General features: G+C 36.3%; 1 protein-coding gene and 1 long non-coding RNA gene across 5 annotated transcripts in view; one reads left to right on the top strand and one right to left on the bottom strand.

Annotated features, from left to right (window-relative positions):
* Positions 1-966, top strand: part of LOC135172639 (uncharacterized) — a 32162-nt gene extending 31196 nt beyond the window's left edge. Inside the window, exons 2-3 of the long non-coding RNA XR_010301146.1 lie at positions 214-481; positions 663-966. This is a non-coding gene — a long non-coding RNA (uncharacterized LOC135172639). The remainder of the gene's footprint in view (positions 1-213; positions 482-662) is intronic.
* Positions 967-9988: 9022 nt separating this feature from the next.
* LOC135172627 (uncharacterized) lies at positions 9989-20139 on the bottom strand. Of its 4 annotated transcripts, XM_064138798.1 has the most exons (12): positions 19944-20139; positions 19248-19456; positions 16482-16774; positions 16299-16425; positions 16120-16239; positions 15413-15506; positions 14138-14402; positions 13975-14058; positions 13822-13912; positions 12331-12467; positions 11948-12080; positions 9989-11873 (listed from the first exon to the last, which is right to left on the bottom strand). In XM_064138798.1, exons 3-12 carry the CDS (start codon positions 16709-16711, stop codon positions 11823-11825), a joined length of 1332 nt encoding a protein of 443 aa, XP_063994868.1. In that variant the 5' UTR covers positions 16712-16774; positions 19248-19456; positions 19944-20139; the 3' UTR covers positions 9989-11822. The 4 variants fall into 4 exon arrangements, with proteins under 4 accessions (XP_063994868.1, XP_063994869.1, XP_063994867.1 ...); XM_064138799.1 differs by lacking the exon at positions 19248-19456; XM_064138797.1 differs by lacking the exons at positions 19248-19456; positions 19944-20139 and having other exon boundaries at positions 16482-18864.
* Positions 20140-20170: the final 31 nt, after the last annotated feature.

Raw genomic sequence — 20170 nt, 5'->3', positions numbered from 1 at the left:
CATTTTAGCATTTTTGCATTTTTGCAACAACACAGATATTTTTAACCTAAAAAAATTTTCAAACGAAATATAATCCAGGAATTGGTATTTTTTCATCGAACGATTAACTCAACCATTTCATTTTGTGCAAAAAACGTTGCAAAAATGGGCTAGTTATTTGTTAACCAACTTTTTTCTCGTATAACATACAAATTGATCATTTTTGTTTTTCAGTCTCAAACCTTGACAATATTCATGTCAAGTATACAAAATATTCCCGAAGTATGGCCGAGTGAAATTCAGGCGATAAATTTATATTACGCAGCATCCACGTTGCCTGCACCCAATATTCTCTCGTAGCTCACCCACAGCAATAAAGAGATGTGTCCGACGCAGGTGCACCATTTTACGCATAAACGCATATACATTTACTGCAGGCCATCGATTTCCACTGCACCTAGTGCTACAATGGCAGCAGTGAATCCCGGGATAAAGTGAATCGGTGATTTTTTATTTATTTGGGAATTGTGATTAATTAATTACGTAGTTGAAAAGAAAAATAGGAATCTCTGTCAGGGAGAGTGCTTTCTAATTTTCTTCCCAATTTTACCATTTTTTTATGGTTTTAAGGAGAATAGTACTTCCGTAAAAAAATAATAATAGTAAATAATTAAATAGTATAGTTTTAGGAACATCCCTAGTGAGTTTGGAGGCTATAGAGTGCGGGAAGATGTCGAAGAAACAAAAGTAACAAAAAGGAAATACTAGAAAGTCGATGGGTCCATTGAAATTTTGTTGATTCGGTGCCATTTTGTGGACAACTCATGGTGAAGTCATTCGGATATATTTTTAGGTGCACTAATATTTCAATGATTTTTGTAATAAATAAAAATGTTCCCGCGAGATTTGACAGCCACGGATTTTCGTTCGAAACAGTTGGTATTTCGCGAGTATTCAAAACTGCAGTCGTTCTATCGGCGAGATGAACCGAAATAAATAACACGCGATTCTAAAAAGATTAAGTTGTTCGTGTGTTATGAATTATTCCAAACAATGACAAGAGAACAACATGAAAAAATTAGAGAGTTCGTCAAGATCGAGGTATAACGGGAGATTTACAAAATAGACGCATCCAAAATATCGACATAATGTTTGGTGACATACATAACACACACGGAAAGAGTTTTTGAGTAATAAGTAAAACTCTAGAGGACGAAACGTGAGATAAAATGACAATTAACCACTTTTTAGATCAAATTTTGTTGGAAAAATTGGACGTCGGAGGCTAATTTTTGCGATAAAACTAACATTTACCCCTCGTTTCACCCCCTGGAGGTCTACCATTACTTAAAATTTCTTTCCATGTGCAACATCAGTTGTGCGAGTTTGAAAAGCCCGCTCACCCAGCGCCCTCTGCCTGGGGCGTACCCTAACCTGCAACGCCGCCGTCAGGGGCCTCTCACCGAACGAAAAATCTGAACCATTCCATATATTTTCAACTATTACAAGAATCCGTGTGGTAATGGATTATGAAATGACGTGCATATACTCCTAGAATCGTGTCAATTCTATTTATTAACTATTTGGATTTTTATTCATTTATATATTTTACTAAAACTAGTGCTATAAGACTCCGTGTTAATGACACATCATCGGTATTTTCTCCTCAAAGATCTGCGTGGTCCATCATTTTGGGACTTCCCCAAGATAATTATCATCATTTGAAAAATACATTCTCAAAATTTCAAATCTCCAATTCATTTCCATTCAACCCCATCCATAAATTAGCTGCTCAAGTTCGTCAATACGATTGTGGAAAAGTATTTTTACCCTGTCAGACCCTTATACCCCACCGACCTATAAAAATCCATATCCCCCACACAACCACCCCCTATTTCTCAACACAGCGTGTGAAAAGTGGTGTTTTCCACACGCTCCACGTGCGTAAAATCTCCCTTTCCACACAGTGTCCCTCAAAAAAGTGTTTTCCATTTGTCCGAAGACCAACATTTTCTATCTACTTTCTTCACCCCTTTTTCCCATCTCCCCCCCCCCCTTCCATACACCGCTATTCAATCATACTTTTCCTCCATTAACCACATTTCCCCGATTAAAAATAACAGGTCATTCACAGAAATAAAACCATTGTCCTTCCTGGTATTTCTCTGAACCATTATCATCACCCGAATCGATCCTACCATTTTGTGGGAAGGGCTGTCGGCCAAGAAAAAATAACGATTCCAGGGAGTATTTTTCTCTTGACTTGAAAACAAGCTGGACCAATTACTCCGAAGGTTTACCTCGCCACTCCCACGTACATCCTTATAGCCGATGGTTTGGTGTATATTCAACGGTTGAAAAGGAATAATCCCACCCACGGATATGCATTCTGTTTGGAATTTATCCACCATCATCGATGTGAGTCTCGCTTTGGACTGAGTATTTTTTTTTCTATTGCCAGGAGCACAAATCACTCTTGGAACCGTGGAGTGCCCGTCCTTTTTAATGGTTCTGCCGCGTGTGGATACTAATGCCGAACATTAAAAGACAGCGGTATCCGTTTTTCTCTCATTCATTCCCCTTTCACTAAAATAAATAGAAATTTCGATCTTATGAAAATGTTCTGTTCTGCTCCAAGAGGCGGGAAACGAACATTTTTTTTCTATTAAAATTTTTAGAGGTCATGGAATTACTAAAAAAACGACGGAAAATGTGTCGAAGGAACGGTGCCATTATACAGCAAGCTTTCGTGAACAGAATCGCTCCGAATCGAGTTTTCACGGCATCTAGCTGGTAATCGATATAAAAAGAAATTTGATTCCGTGCGATATAAATTAATTACTCATGATTATTAAATTATTTCGGTCGGAGGAACGTAGAACTAACAGAACTATCGGCGCATTTTGTTACGAAAACCTTGATTTTTATTTTTTGTTGAACTTCATTTATTCTAAACGTTAACTACTGACTAAACATTTGATGGAAACGAATAAAGTCTAACACAAAACCAAAATCCATTCATTGGCAATAGCTCATCCGTTCTGTTATCGTGAGAATTTTGAAAATTTAGCAATTTGTTAATGACTTGAAATTTGCGCAATTACATTTTTTTTAATCGATATGAAAACATTATCGAATCATCGTCAACAACACACAATTTTGATATCTAAAAAAATTATCTGATTGAGAAAGTTTAGAAACAATTTCCTAAAAACAGGAATATCGAATTTGACAGAACCAAACGAATAATTAATGAGAACTAAAATAAATCTCAAGAGGGTATCATCATCCAACCCCTAAAACTAAAGCACAAAAATCTAAATGAACTAAAAAGTGAATATCCCCTTGAAGAATAATTCCAAAGAGCATTGAACAAGAATCACAAGAGATCGACAATTCCGTAGAATAAAAATCATAAACCGTGCGAAACGAGACGATCTCACGAGCTGATAATTGTCAACGTTGGCAAGTGGCCTTTACTCCATATCTCTTATCTACTGGAGAGTGGCACTTTGGTGCCATCGTGTACGTCGAGGATTACGACTCAGTGCAAATGGAGGATACGTTTTAAACGATACTTTTACTCGTTCCTCATTCCCTTTCTCCGCACAGAAACAAGAGAAGCAAACCAACAAAAAAAAAACCTCTCGAAAAGAAAAATGTTTCAACTGAATTTAAGTGGAGTACTTAACAGAAAAAAAGACGTTTTTTTTCGATAATTTGAGGGGAAAAAAGTTTGGAAAGTGTAGCGCACTACAATTTACGGTTAATCATGGCCATTCCCTGGTACACAACGTTGTAATGTTACTCCACCGAAGGTTCAAAACATTCATCCATCATTGAATAGCTCTGCATATATTCACGCAGGCCCTCGGAAAGAGGCATATTATAACGACTTGCAACGTCCATTTTCGCGCTCTGCACGGCTTTCGTATATATTACCCGGGACGGTAGCATTTATGGCCGTTACCAGCGTGAATATTTATGCCTCCACCATTATTGTCTACATAATAGCAGGCTTGGTGGAGGGATATACTGAAGCACAGGTAGATGGTTGGTGGTAGCATGATACTTACACACCTCTGCACAAATGCAACGCCAGAAAGATCTAGGGACGAAGACACGGATAAATGGTCCGGGCACGGGGCGAGAGCGGTTAGACAAAGATTACTGACGGACTTGAACCGGGGGTTGGCCAACTTACCGGGGTCACTATTCGGATCACTATATGTATATGGAGGAAGGGAATCAGAGATTAGTTTAGCATCGAAGATTTTCCTATGAGAATGTGGTGAGGGATTTTCCGGTTAACCTGCATCGCAATTGTTAGCATGTAAAGTAGTAAGGATTACATTGTGTCAATAGTAGTTAAACTATGGGAGTAAAGGGAGAAAAATTCGTGGTAGATATTACTATGGTGTGGGAGGAGTTGTCATAAGAACATGGTAAAGGGATTTTTTAGTTGATCTTCATAGTATCTGATATCGTGTAGAGTAGTAGAAATTACATTGTTCGATAGTAGTTAATACTATGCAACTACAGGGAAAAAAATTAATAATAGATATTACTATAATGTGGGAGCAATTGTCAAAAGAACATGCTAAAGAGTTTCTTTACTTGATGTTCATAGTAATTGCTATCGTGTAGAGTAGTAGAAATTACATTGCTCCATAGTAGTTAATACTATGAGACTACAGGGAGAATAATATTAATGATAGACATGACTATAACTCAGGAGATTTAGCCTCAGAACACGGTAAAGGATTTCTCCGCTTGGCCTGCATAGTAATTGTTACCATGTGCAGTAGTAGTAAGGACATTACTCTATAGTAGTTACTATTACATAGCTACACGGTGAAACATTAACGCTAGAGATTACTATAATACAGGGAATTTCTCCAGAAGAATATGGTACGGGTCTTTCTGCTTGACTTGCATAGTAGTTATTGTCATGTAGAGTAGTGGAAATTACACTGCTCTATAGTAGATGCTACTATGCAACTGCAAGGTGAAAAATAGATGGCAGAAATCACTCTAATATATGAGATTTTACTATGAGAATATGGTAAAGGGTTTTTGCACTTGAACTTCATAGTAATTCCTAGGATGTGGGGTAGTAGAAATACTATTCACTATAGCAATCATGACGCATTAAACCCAGTAAACGCTACTATTCGCACATCGGTCTCTTCACCGGGCTCGATTTAGTTTCAACTATTAAACATATGCTATTCATTCTCGGATTTTTCTCATTATTTAACGTATGGTCAATCGTTCACTGTATCATAAACCTTTTATTACTATATTGTATAGTAATTCTCGCCATACACCTATACTGTACCGTCCAACTATGGGGCCCTTTACCTTATACCATACGTTAAACGTTACCATGATCCGACATTCTATTTCTCACTATATCTGTCGTGTCAGTCGCCATCGAGTGTTTCCCCACGGCCCATAGTAACCTATATCACATAGTAATCATTACTATGCCATAGTAATTCTTTCGAAATTATAGTCGCCCGTACTAGCCATGAATATTTACATAGTTCTCTCTACTACAGCTGTTTTCTTCAGGTTATTAATACGTGAGTGGTTCCATAGTTATTAGAATTTTGTTTTCGCCATCGATTCTTCCATAGACTACTATGTTTCTCCCTTTTCGCATCCTCCCTCTGACCCCGGAGTCTGTGTCACCGACGTCCATAGCTGATAATCTCAGAGATATTGTGGTATGTGGTATGTCTAATACAATATATGTCATATATCCCAGGAAAGGATAAAACCAAGAAATACGCCCCATAGAGCAGGGATAGGAGCTGTCCTTCGCGACGCGTGAGATATACCACTGGAGGACCACAACGCGGTCCTAAATCACCTTTGACTACCTTAATGGGTAGAGGCCGCTGTCCAAGGCAGTTGTAATGGAAGAGGTGGCATGAATTTCCACCAATAGTAAATCTAACTGCTTCGTTCTTTTTTTATAAGCCACCATAAGATGGCTCGACCAATTCCCTGGTGAGATTTTAAGAATATAATATATATCTTGTGGTATGAAATTTGATTTTTTATCTCTTTTACACTTGCTTTTGCATATTTTTGCATAATCAAATTCACTGTTAGAAGTGACGGAGACGTGGTGGTCTTGGAAATTTGAAACATTAGATAAATAATTCTGGAATTTGCGTCAATAAATCACGAGATTTTCAACAAAGATCTCGTTTTTGCTTATTTTATTATCTAAAAAGCAGGTGTTTCGAGGTGGTTTTAGATTTAAATACTTTGGATACCGGGAAAAATCAAACCTGTGGGCAAATGGGCATTAGAATGAAATCAAAATTGGATTGTGTGCAATCGCCATTGTAAAAAAGCTATTTGCACTCATGGAAATAATTAATTTTATCAAGAGATTTCATTTCATTTCATTTGGACGAATTATGATTAGATTGAAATTTTCAAACGAAAGTGATTCTACAATGGGCACTAGTTATCTCATCTCTGAGATGGATTTGCTTGAGAGAAATAAAACTTCTCTAGAATTGAAGTTCCTTTCATTTATCGGGATAACAAAAGTATTTAATTTCTTGCCAACCACAATTTTTTCCGAAAATTGTTTGAGGCACTTGAGAACCCAAATTATTCTTATGATTAAATAGGTGGTTATAGTAATCAACACGTTTATACGTTTTTTCAAGTAAATTATAATTGAAGGGGGAAATTCATATGGTGAATCAGAGAGGATATTGTTACGTAGAAAAAACTTTAAAATTGAAATGAAATATCGTCAAGTTGAGAGATGTTTATATTTCTTCCCCAGAACAACAGCATATTCATTTACAATAACGCAATTACAGTCGTTCGAATACACAATAGTCAATCTACTCATCAAAGTGTTTATTTAATGAGTACAAACTTTTGATTAATTCAGGAAAGTGAAAAATTTCTCAGTTGGAGATTATATTAGGTTTTAAAAAAATCAATCTTTTCATTCGTGGGAGGAATCCATATGACTTGACCCCATATCTGCTCTATTTGATTCAAGTAAACAAAACTCACAGACCAATAATTTATATTCCCCATTAGATTGTATGGTTTGCAAATTAACTCTTGCAATTGATTCTCATCTTAATAAAAATCATTTTTTCGATCAGTGCTACAATTACTAATCGCCACAGTTTTTTTTCTCAGTGCAGATATTATACACAATCCATTGACTACAATGAAAACAATGGGATAACAATCAATACGTCAATTAATAAATTTAACGTCCCACAGAATAAAAATTTATGAAAAAACCTCGAAACTCCCCATAAAACGTCGTGAAGTTCATATAAGACGGTGAAACTTTCTATTCTTTTGTGGTCTACTGACAAGTTTCCCGCATGCCACAAAGTGAAATCTAAAATCGAGGGCTATACACCCTTTTTACAACCTCCGGAGCAAAAGTTTCTCACATACAAACCATGAAGAATAGTTTTCCTCAAAAGAATTCTTACAACTCGTAAAAGGCCAATCCGATCGCTAGATAGTTCTCTCGATAATTCCTCCATATCTGCGGCTCATGTCCATGCGATTCTAGAAGTTTTCGGTGATTTTATTCCATACAAACATTACCGGTAAATGCTCTACACAAAAAAATAATCCTTCGGTTTACTAAATTTTCCTCTCGATTTACACAGAAAAAAAAATATAAATCACACATGACAGGCGCTACGAAAAATATCCACTCAGTTCTCGTTCTACATAAAGAGAAAAATTGTTTAAAAATTACGTGCCACTTTCGTAATCTGTCAGTGAAAAAAATATTCGGTAAAAATTACGAAACAGTCACCGACTTTTTCAGTGAAGTTCCAGGAAAAGTCGAAAACGTACCACAAAAAGTACGGAACGTTCAGTCAAAAAATATGTTACTGTTCCGTAATTTTTACGGAATACTGTGTTGATTGGCAGATTACGGAAGAAACACGTAATTTTTGAAGAATCTTTCTCTTCGTGCAACAAATGAAATCGCCCGCACGGAGAGAAAAATTCTCGAACATTACTTACCTGTTCCGTAATCGACCAATCAAAACCGTATTCAGCAAAAATGACGAAACAGTAACGCATTTTTTTACTAAACGTTCCATATTATTTCTGAAAAGTTTTGGACTTTTTCCGCAAAGTTCACTGAAAAAGTGCGTAACTGTTCCGTAATATTTACCGAATATTGTTGAGACTGGCGGTAATTTTTAAAGAATTTTTCCCTCCGTGCGGCGGTGAGAGATTGAATCAATCTGAGGATTATTATTTCGCGCATTCGAAGATAATTTGTGTCAATCGTACCTCGTCTACCGTTGGACAAGTTGAAACGCGTGCGGCTGTGTACATAGCTATTAAGTGCTTACATTTATGCCTGTCATAATTGGCTTCGTTAAATGAACAGAGTGGTCGAGGAATTAGCTCGGTAGTAATAACTTCGCTATTTATTAACACGTGAAATGAGACATGAATGAGTTCACTGATGGCAATACTCCCTCATACTGCAATACATAGCACATTTTCTATTTTTGTAGCGGCCGATCTCGGAGACTGTCATTGAAACTTTTCTACCGTGCCGCGCGGATCCGTCGGAGGAGTTGACACGCGGTTGACGGACCGCGGATATTCACCGGGTCACTGTTATAGTGCGATCTCGACTGAATAAACGAGGTGACAGTTATTATTACGCGTCCACCTTCCAAATGCCCCTTTCAAACTGTCTAGGATGGAATAATCGGTGAAGCCTTTGGTAACAACAGTCGTCTTCATAACAAGAATTTTCCTGCATCTGATATTAATACAGATTACGGAACTCGCAGTTGGCTCACCGATTACGGAATGGAGTGGGAAATTTTACGCGACAGTATCGTAATTTTTCACAGTCAATTTACCCAAAAATTATGAAACTTTCAGGAAAAATTTCGTGGCAGTTCCGTAAAACTCCCGACAACCGAATTTTTTGTGAATATTTCTCTCCCGGTACGGATAATCATACGACTGTACTCTCTTCTGATAATTTATAAACTGCACTAACTATTTATTTCGTAGTTCGTTCTTTAAAAATTACGTGTCTGTTCTGTAATCTACCAGTCAAAACCATATTCGATAAAAAATACGGAGCAGTTACGCATGTTTTCAGTGAACGTTCAGGAAAAAGTCCAAAACGTTCCCGAAAAAATATGGAACGTTCAGTGAAAAAATACATAACTGTTCCGTAATTTCTACTGAATACTGTTTCACTGGTAAATTACGGAACAGGCACGTAATTTGTAAAGAATTTTTCTCTCCATGAAGTTACATTTTGTTAAATTAGCCATTAATTTTGAAATCTTACATTTCTGTCCCACAAGTGCAATTGAAATCGCTAATTATTCCAACCCTTGTTAAGAAGGCGGCAACATGGCAGTGATTAGCTCTGACTCGATCAACAATGACAATATCTACTGTCATGAGTTTACAATTTTGATGACAGGGCTTTGCAGAACTCCTAAAGTAGGAGCACAAAAAATCAGTGTCTTTTATGCTCTTCGAATGAGAACATCGAAGAGATATATAAATACCTAAAAGCTTGTAATTAAAGAATTTGAAATACCCAATATTTGAAACTAAAATAATGTACATGAATTGTAAAATGAAGATCGTGAAAACAATTCAACTCTGGGGTTTCAACACTTTAAACAAAAAAAAAACATCCATTTATTGTGTCCTACCAAGTTTCACTAAACTCGACATTATTTATGATACAAGTGATAAAAAGCGGACTTTGGCACGCGCCTCACGTTCTATCGGTGGAGGTAATGGTGACGGAGTCTGTGAAATACACTGAAAGAAAAATATAAATTTGCCAATGATATTTATTTTGGACAAACAAACGACCGAAATTTTCAGGGGAAAATCCGCTTTAAATTCTTGTCAAAAGAATATTTCATTGATAAAATTATATTTTTATCTCAGTGTAATCTAATTGTCTTGTCTATGTAATAATCCAAAGGTCCAGGGGCTCGACATAGTGGGTAGTTGTTCATTCCTTCACATGCAAAGGCTCCGAGTTCCAACCCCAGAAGGGTCAAATGGTGCAATCTAACCATTTGAACTGAGGTCCATCGTATAGCATATCCTACACAAAGAGAAAAATTCTTGAAAAATTACTGCCAGTCTCAACAATATTCGATAAAAATTACAGAACAGTTACGTACTTTTTCAGTGAATTTTCAGGAAAAAGTCCAGAACGTTCCGTAAAAGTATGGAACGTTCAGTAAAAAAATGTGTCACTGCCCGGAGAGAACAATTCCTTAAAAATTACGTGTCTGTTCCATAATCTGCCAGTCAACGCAGTATTCCGTAAAAATTACCGAACAGTAATGCCTTTTTTTACTGAACGTTCCATACTTTTCCTGGTACATTTTGGACTTTTCCTGGAACTTCACTGAAAAAGTGCGTGATCGTTCCGTAATTTTTACCGAATATTTTTATAACAGGCAGATTACGGAAGTGGCACGTAATTTTTACACAATTTTTCTCTCCCTGTGTTCCGTAATTTTTACTGAACACTGTTTTGACTGGCCGATTATGGAATCGACACATAATTTTTCAAGAATTTTTTTCTCTGATATACAATAAAATGAGTGATATATAATAAAATTAAGAAAACAGTGTAGAGATGACTGCTGGTAAATTGTCCTCTTTGCATCATAAATTGCATACAGAGACTAATGGTTCATCAGGATAATTAGTTACATTTACAGTTAATTGTCATTATAAACAAATTATCATAAATCGATATCAAGTCATGTTTTTGGGAGGATCATTTAATAGCCGATTATTCTCTTACTTTATACATGATTTTGTAATTATATCTTTTTAACCGGGCAATTATCAACGGTGGTAAGTAGAATAACACTATACCAACTGAGAAATATTATTTGGCGATAGTTCAAATGAAATGTATTATCTGGAGTCTCACAGATGGCGCCTCTCGTGAATGTAATATTCTGTAAAGAGCGTCAAGCTGCTCAGTGCAACGTTGGTAAGATGTCGGCTGAAGGTTCATTCGTAATAGAATATTTTTTGGATGCAGCAGAGACTGTAAAATCGGTTATGGAACTTTCCCAATACATTTCTCTCGTATCGGTGATCATCTGAGCAGTGAAATGGAGTGAGCTCATTATGATCGCTGGATTATGCTGTAGTATAAAATATAAAATAAATATAAAATATAAAATATAGAACATAAAAGATGAAATACGATTATTAGTGCGTAAAGTTCACTTTTTCGTGTCCCCTGAGAATGAATTCTACTCTTGATGATATCCCCCGATTTTCCTATTTAAAATAATTGTTTAATGTCGAGTAATTGTCTTCTGGCAGTAGGAAATTTCACTTTACGCACGTCGTGCGTAAATAACAGCTGTCAGTTGTCAACTGTCAGCGTTCTGATCCACTTATCCTCCCGTAACACACCCTATTTATTTCGATTTCTACCGATCTCACTCTCCAGGTTGAGAAACGATAATTAACATGACGAAAAAATTACGACACCAAATGACATCGAATTTTCTAAAAAATTTTGCGCAGTTTTCGATAATCTCTGAATTTACTAAAAGCGTGAAGTTACTTCAACTGTTACCATGATTCGTTAACTATGATCGAATCAAGGTAATATTTAAGAAGCCACATTCGGTGCAATTGAGTGTGTTAAGATAATTTTCTCCTAAATATCCAAGAAAATATATAAATCGGAGAATTTTGTATTTGGTCATCAATTACAATAACTGAACAGGATAAAACATAATTATCATTTGAACCATAGTGAGTGCCGGAATAAATTACTGCATGGCTACTAGGACTGTCATATATGATGCCGAAGCTCTTGTAGCCTGAAAAGGGAAAAAAATAATGAGTTACTGACGTTTTAATTCGTTTTTGGGGAGAACCGGGAGGATGATTTTACCGATAGAAATAATTCTGCTGATAGCACCAGTGTTTTTCCCGCACTCAATGTACAGGGGAATTGACTCTTGAGAATCCCAAGTCGTATCAGATCCTTTGCTTTCTTGGACAGATTGAACCATCCGATATTCCTTCTGAAAAATCAACGATTTGTCATTCATCAAAATGAAGACGTACAAAAATGTTATGATTACAGGTTCGTAAAACAACATTTTGCGGACATTCCGTGTCCGACAAACGACGTTAACGAACATTGTACAAGCCAAAGTAACTTTTCTGACTCATGTGATTGCGTTTCTCTCGCGTTCAGTTCGATTTTCAACTCTCACGTTCGTCAGAATAATTTTCTTTGACCTTAGGAGGAAAATAATTATGGAATTATACAAGCAGTTCTCGATGTTACAGCTGAGATTGATCAGTTCTTGAGCAAAGGAGCATATTATGAAGAACCGTAGCAATAACAAAATTATATAGACTGCATATTGAACAGTCTCTCCAATTCTATCAGCGCGGCGTACCATCTGTAACGAGAGAAAAAATATAATTTGGGTATCAAGGATGCATTAACGATGTGAGAGCGACAGTGTCCAAATTTTTCACGCTGGGCGCGTGCACGGAGGATGATATTCACATATAATACCACAAGTGCTTCAAAATTATCGAATATTTCCCGATAGATTCGTTGCAACACAAATGAAGGAGTCAAGTTTTTCAGGCTAAAAAATCACGAGTGCGAAGCACGAGTGATTTTTCCTGAAAAACTTGACGACTTCATTTGTATGCAGGGAACCTAGAGGGAAATATTCTATAATTTTGAAGCTCGAGTGGTATTCAGGGGATTATTTTTCCTATCCAAATTTCGGCCAAGAGAATTGTGCCATGACATGAAAAGAGGTTTATTTGGTTAGGTGTCGTTTGTTTATCAAAATTATCGCATGTAATACCACAAGAGCTCCGAAATTATCGGATATTTCCCGATAGGTTCGTTGCAAACAAATGAACGTGTCAAGTTTTCCAGTTTAAAAATCACGAGCGCGAAGCGCGAGTGATTTTTCTGGAAAACTTGACGAGCTTATTTGTTTGCAGGGAACCTTGAGGGAAATATCAGATAATTTCGAAGTTCGAGTGGTATTCGGGGGATTATTTTTTGCATCCAAATCTTGGCCGATAGAATTGCACCATGAGACATAATTTTCAACGAATTGCCATTTAATCTGTCAGATACAATTGAGGGTTACTTCAACATTTGTTTTTTTTTATATATATCAACATGCAAAATTTCCAGTGAAATTTCCAAGAATATCCGCTGAAATACCGTGTTGACTATACAAAATAACGTCGAATGGTGCAATCCTATTGGCCAAGATTTGGATGGGAAAAATAATCGCTGATATTCGAGGTAGGCTATACAAAATGTCAACAAATGGTGCAATTCTATTGGCTGAAATTTGGGTGGGAAAAATAATCACATATAATACCACAAGTGGTTCAAAATTATCGAATATTTCCCGATAGATTCGTTGCAAACAAATGAAGGAGTCAAGTTTTTCAGGCTAAAAAATCACGAGTGCGAAGCACGAGTGATTTTTCCTGAAAAACTTGACGACTTCATTTGTATGCAGGGAACCTAGAGGGAAATATTCTATAATTTTGAAGCTCGAGTGGTATTCAGGGGATTATTTTTCCTATCCAAATTTCGGCCAAGAGAATTGTGCCATGACATGAAAAGAGGTTTATTTGGTTAAGTGTCGTTTGTTTACCAAAATATTCAAAAAATTATCGCTGATATTCGAGGTAGGCTATACAAAATATCAACAAATGGTGCAATTCTATTGGCTGAAATTTGGGTGGGAAAAATAATCAGTGAAATTTTACCTGTAATCCAATTATGCTTATATTCAGCGCTGAAATAGCCAAAAATATCATATTGCTCCAGAGACACGTTTCATCCAATAGTTGTGTGAATCTATGCGATGAAGAAATCCATTATATTGGATGATCGTTTTAATGAGAATATTGATTCCATACTTGATCGCACGGTCATGAATTTGAACGAAAAACTTCAGATGATCAAACGCCTCTTCGTTCTCTGGTGTTTGGTCAATGTAGCATCTGGAAAAAAAAATGTCTCGTCATGTTTGTACCCAAAATTAATGATTTACACATTTTTTAATGGGGACTTTAACATTACCCTAGTGCTGCGAATAAACCACAAGCGTGACGCGTACCGATGAAGAAGAACAAATCGTAAGAAACGATCATCACTAGCATAATCGTGACACTGGTTATAACCGAGAACATTATAGGGATATAATATTTATCAACATCAATCATGGGATATTCCAGTGGCATGTAAAATTGAGGAACAGATGATGTATTTTCTCCAATTAATCGATAGATCATTCTCACTTGTATGGATTTTGTTGTGAAGATAACCCCTGTTGCAAAGGTACCACCTAAACCGCAAGATTAATTATCGGATGATATTCATATTTTTAATTTAAGGGAAAGAGCTATGCACAAACGGATAAAGTGTTCTCTGACAAATGAATCGCAAGCTGGGCTTCGCGAAAAACGTAGGAATGGGCTTTAGAATATTCCGGAACATTTAGAAAAATCATAAACGTTCTCAGGAATCGAATGCCGTAAAAACCGAGGTAATAGAAAATCCGAGCTCTTGCTGCTCTAGGAGACTCAAGAGCCGAGGAAAACGTGAAAAACGTATGAATCGAGTTTAGAGAATTATCAGAGTCTTCCAAGAATCGTAAGTCGCCTCACGAATTAAATTCCGTTGGATTGATTACGTTATGTCAATTATTTTCCGAAATATCTGCGGAACCATATTACGAAAAAATAGAAGATGCGGCATTCTCGAAATATCGAATACCGAGTTTTGAAGAGCAAAAAGTTTTAATCGATTTATGAAAATCATCGACGTTTACTTCCATCATATCCGGTCCTACTTCCAGAGTTTTAGGCCACCGACGCCCATGTTCCTACGTCATGATATTTTTAGAAAAAATTGTAATGACCCTAAGGTTAATTTTGTAACTTCAAAATTATTTTGCCACCTCAATTTATTTCCTTTAATAATTAAAAACCATCGAATTCTTGCCGATCACACGCCGAGAAATATTCCGTAAAAATGACGGAACTCGCAGTTCGCGCACCGATTACGAAATCGACTGGGATATACCCAGTCGATTCCCGCAACAGTATCGTGATTTTTCACAGCCGATTGAGTCAAAAATTACAGAACTTTCGGGAAAAATTCCGTGGCAATTCCGTGAAAGTCCCGACACCCGTATTTCCCTCCAGATTCACGGAAACGATAGGCTCCGTGTAGGCTTTCGGTTTTTGATTGTCCAGAGCAACTGTTAATTTTTATGAAATATTTTTATCTATGTTATCGGATCTTTTTCATGTGTCATGGCTATATGCTGAATAATAATTATTATCATCTCACCTGCATAGAAAATAGCCATTCCTTGGAGCTCCGGACCCTCCCGCGGAGGGAAAGTTCGCCAGTTCTCACTCATTCTGTCTAAAATTTCCCTCATCTACGAATTAAAAAATTAATCTGCTACAATCCTCCCTCAGAACTTTACAACTTTACTGGTCATATCATTTCAGGAAAATATTGATTTCACTGTTAACAAAAATACATTTCATGGACACTTGAAAATTAATTTTCCGGAAGGTCCGACTGACTACGATTTAGGAATTGAAAAATTCTAAAATTTAAAGTTCCACTGAAAATTCAGTAAAATTCCAAGACATTTTGATCCCTGAAAATGATCATTCTTCAATCTAATTATATCTGCCGCCTAAAATATTACTATTCGGTGTCAAATACAATTGAATTGTCAATAAAATCGCAAATTTCATAATTTTTTTTTCTACCTCTACCACATTCAGTGTCACTTCCTTCCAAATTCCAGAATACATTCACACAATTTTAGAGTTTTCTAGTCATTTTCAGAGTAAAATGAACCGGAAATTCACAAATCCATTTGGTTTTTCCACAAAATTTAGAATTTTTTATGACAACAGATTCTGAAATTTCAGTTGAATTGAGACGCGATTTCACTGAAAAATTTACGGAATTGATCACGGAAAATTCAGCCAAAAATATTTACCCCTCTATACTATAAATTAAATAAGGGAACGTACCTTATCAAATTTGAAGAAGAAAGTGCAAGCACCGCATAGAAACGTCGTGTCAATCAAAAACACACTAACCGACTCAATGACAAGAGGTGCATCATTATAATAATGACGTAGAGCCAAGAGCTGCAATAAAAAATCCACCGTTACCTCAACTAAAATATTTCGAACATTGAATTCCCCACCTGAGGTACAATGACACCCATATACCCCACGAAACATAAACATCGATAAGGGAAAGCTTCTCTATTCGTCTGATATGGCCAGACCCCAATGAAGGCAGTCAACACCTTCGTCGATTGGTAATAAGATCTGTCCCAAAATTCCATTTTACAAGAGCTGCAACTGTACTGAGGACTCCTACTTACCGAATATTCGTTCTACCCCACTTATTCCTCCCCTCTCTCGTGTCTAACAAATAATGCAAGCGATGATAGCGAAAATAAAAACTGCCTAGAGAAAAGTTTTTATGGTTGACAAGACAATTGCTCATCATCATTACGCGTGAATTTTTTTTTCCACGAAATAGATAAAGGGGTGAGAGGTGCCTATCTGGTAGCAAATAGCTTATAATGACGGGCAGGTGATGCATATACATTCAAGACTCGTTTAGGGTGCATTGTACTCGAAGTGCCTTGTAAGAGTCCAGACGTCGGTGGAACTGAAAAATACAAAACACATTTTTTCATGTGTTACCAGGCTGAACGTGCGCGGTAATTATATTAATTAGAATTGATCATTTGAAATTTGAATGAGTTCTGGCCTTAAATTAGCCGCCTCAGGGGAATCCTCCGATGAGGAATAAGTGTAACATACTATCGAGATATCGATAGTACCGATGACTATTCGTTTTAAAGTAGGACGAGACCGATGGTGCGCTGCAATTATAAAAATCATGATTGAAAATTTGAAAATTAAATGAATTTTACTTATGAATTTTTAATTTAAATTGGCCGCCTTGGGTAGCTGCGAACCAATGACGAATCAGGATAACAGAATTTCGAAATATCGATGCTTTTTTTATTTGCTTCCGAATGGACGCCTTTCATCATAGGAAACCTCCAATAAATTATTTATCATCGCACGGTCGCACATCATATTGTTCTCTCCAGTTGGATACACTGAACTTTTAATATTCTAAATTCGAATATTGTTTGTTGTAATGAAATTGTGTATAATTTTGACAAGTTCTAGTCTAGTGAGAACAGGAAGTAGATCTATATTGAACTGCTCATTCATTTAATTTCGATTAATTGTTTAATCATTCGTTTTCTTCCCTTTGAGAATCAGAAAATCCCCAAACGTGGATTAACGTCTTGACTCTCAGCTCCACGGGTATATTTCTTGCTTTCCACTATTCCAATTCCTTCTAGTGATTCATAAGATGGCAATGATCTGAAGTGGCTCTGTTGACCACATGATATACATAGGTGATAGTCCTCCAGAAGATAAACATGTCGAAATGTCTTTTTCGTGTACAGTCTTACATTACACATAAGCTCTGCATTGACGGGGTTCCGAGTGGAAATTACGTCAGCCGGCGAGCCTCAGGGTTGACCAGAAATTGACATGGCGGTGCTCAGGTTCAGCTGGTCAGGTGGAACGTGCTGAAGAATTGATCAGTCTCTGATTTACTCAACCGGATCCGTATTACTATGATCATTTTAATCACGTTCCGATTGGGTAAACCTGAAGGTAAACTGAAGCCCTTTCTTCGGCAATTATTCGGATCAGGTTAACCTGATTTCAAATTGAATTATCCGTCTGCAATTACTTTGATGGGGATCGGATGAGGTACGATTGATTTCAGACTGAGGTCCAGTTGCTTGCAAATATTCGGATTCAATTCTGATCCGGCCAACCTCATCTGAAATTTAACTGGCGCCTACAATTATTCTGATCAATTTTGGATCAGGTGGGCTTGAAGACAATTATTCAATTATTCATACATTATTCTATCTGAACCCCTGCACCCCTGTATATTATTATTGTTATTATTATTATGAATTGTTGTTGTTGTTGTTAATATTATGATTGTTAAAAATAAGATAGAATTTCAATTGAAGAAATTTTCGCAACATATATTACAATATGTAAATATTTTTAAAGTGAACAAATATTTTCAATACACATCATATGAGCAAAACTGAATTCATTCAATACTAGCAGGGTAATAATCCAGTGGTTGGAGCATAGGATTAGTACCGTCATATGTCCTCGGTTCGATCCCCAACATCGGTAAAAATAGTTACATTTTTTCAGCATATTAATTATGGTAAGAATTTGAATTTTAAAAAATTATAGTCTGACGACGGATAAAATTGAAATCAAAGTTCTATGACGTGCAAGAGCTGCAAATACCTCAGTTCAGTCATTTCCTTCGCCAGAACAGAAGTTATCAGTTCTGCATAATGTAAATATGAATGTCCTGAGGAGAACTTACATCATGTGCTGTGCATGGCGAGAAAAACTCTTTAAAAATTTCGTGTCTGTTCCGTAATCTGCCAGTGAACAAAGTAGATAGTTAATAAAATAGTATTATTTAAAACGGAAAATTAAATAAAAATAAAAAATAAAACAGTATTTATTTGAAATTACGGTATTCTTTCACTGAACGGTTCCTACTTTTTCCTGAAAGTTCACTGATAAAGTGAGTACCTGTTCCGTAATTTTTACTGAATACTATTTTGATTGACAGGTTACGGAAAACACACGTCATTTTTTAGAAATTTTTCTTTTCAAGTAACAATGCACACTATATATGTATAACTTACTATAATTTATAGTAATTTATCAGGGGAAAAAATATATCAACATGACAGCAATTACGGCGATTGACCGATTTCTGAAAAAAAAACAAATAAAAATATAAACTGACTAAATCCAGTAATTAACACACTAGTACATATACTGTAAGAACCTTATTTATCAGGTCAAACCTATTAGTTGAAAATGCATAATAACATAATAACTTAAAAGGCACTGCCTCTTAAATGGACCAATATTTTACTATAAAAATTACCCAGCTATTCCGGAATTTCAAATCGAAGTACTAATGCAGATAATTCAATGGAATTGTTCTGGAATGCTGGAAAATTCCATAATTTTTATCTGAATCCTCAGTGAATACTCACAATATCACGAAAGATTTCTCAGTAATTTCGGTAATCAGTGAGCCAAATGCGTGCTCCGTAATTTTCATAAAGTACTTTTCTCCGATTGGGTGTAAGCAGTCATCCACGAAAGTCACACGTCCGTAAAGTGCTCCCTTCCATCCAGAATGACAGAAATCCCATTTTGCGAGACACAACTACTTCTCCTTCTTCTATTTTTATGGTACCGACTGAAATATCATGCGTCCGTCATCCCAAGGAACTATTCAATTTTTTTTGACCATGTTTTTGTTACCATCGATCGGAGTAATAAACAATTATTTAAGGTGAGATTGACCGATTCGCCTTCACTCCCGGGATCCTCGACGAAGTCAGAAAAAATCGCCGAGGACGGGATTTGAACCAGTTCCGTTTCGAGCGAATTGTTTTTAAAGAGAGTTTTTTTAAAACCAAAAATTTATTAACACCTTCCTAAAAATTTCTATATACATTATACATCTAATAACATAAAAAATTTGTTATTAAATATCGCCCTAATGGCAACACCCACTTTTTAAACTTTAATTTAATAATAATAGATAAATATTCTAATGTTTACTCGCTAACGGTTTTCCAAAAACATGAGTGGTAGTTACATTTGATATTAGTTTAACATCAATTAATAAAATATAAGATGTTGGAAAATCATTTGAAAAAGACTTGTGGTAATTTCCTTACAGATGTGATCAGAGTTGTAGTTGAATAGTATTGTTGGTAACTTTAATTGTTTTTGAAGGCAGTCGTGCTACCAAGTTAGCCAAGGACCCCTTCGCAGCTACCACTATACTGGCAGCCATTATTACCCGAAGATGTGTTCTAAACCTACTCCTTACTTTTCCCCCCACTCTCCGACTCCCACCGAACGAATAATAAATGTAAGTGGATTTCCGGGGATAGCAAAAATC

The sequence above is a fragment of the Diachasmimorpha longicaudata genome, chromosome 2 (genome assembly GCF_034640455.1).
Source record: "Diachasmimorpha longicaudata isolate KC_UGA_2023 chromosome 2, iyDiaLong2, whole genome shotgun sequence".
NCBI lineage: Eukaryota > Metazoa > Arthropoda > Insecta > Hymenoptera > Braconidae > Diachasmimorpha > Diachasmimorpha longicaudata.
The sequence above is the reverse complement of the archived record's forward strand: the minus strand, read 5'-3'. Positions and strand labels throughout refer to the sequence as shown.

Bases quoted from the DNA above. Each gene is read 5' to 3' on its own strand.
- LOC135172627 (XM_064138798.1), bottom strand. From the start codon at position 16,711: ATGTATATGCATCACCTGCCCGTCATTATAAGCTATTTGCTACCAGAT. The intron at 14,059-14,137 runs GTAATGTTAAAG...TTTTTTTTCCAG, and splicing joins GGTTTATTCGCAGCACTAGG to ATGCTACATTGACCAAACAC. The intron at 13,913-13,974 runs GTATGGAATCAA...TTCATCGCATAG, and splicing joins ATTCATGACCGTGCGATCAA to ATTCACACAACTATTGGATG.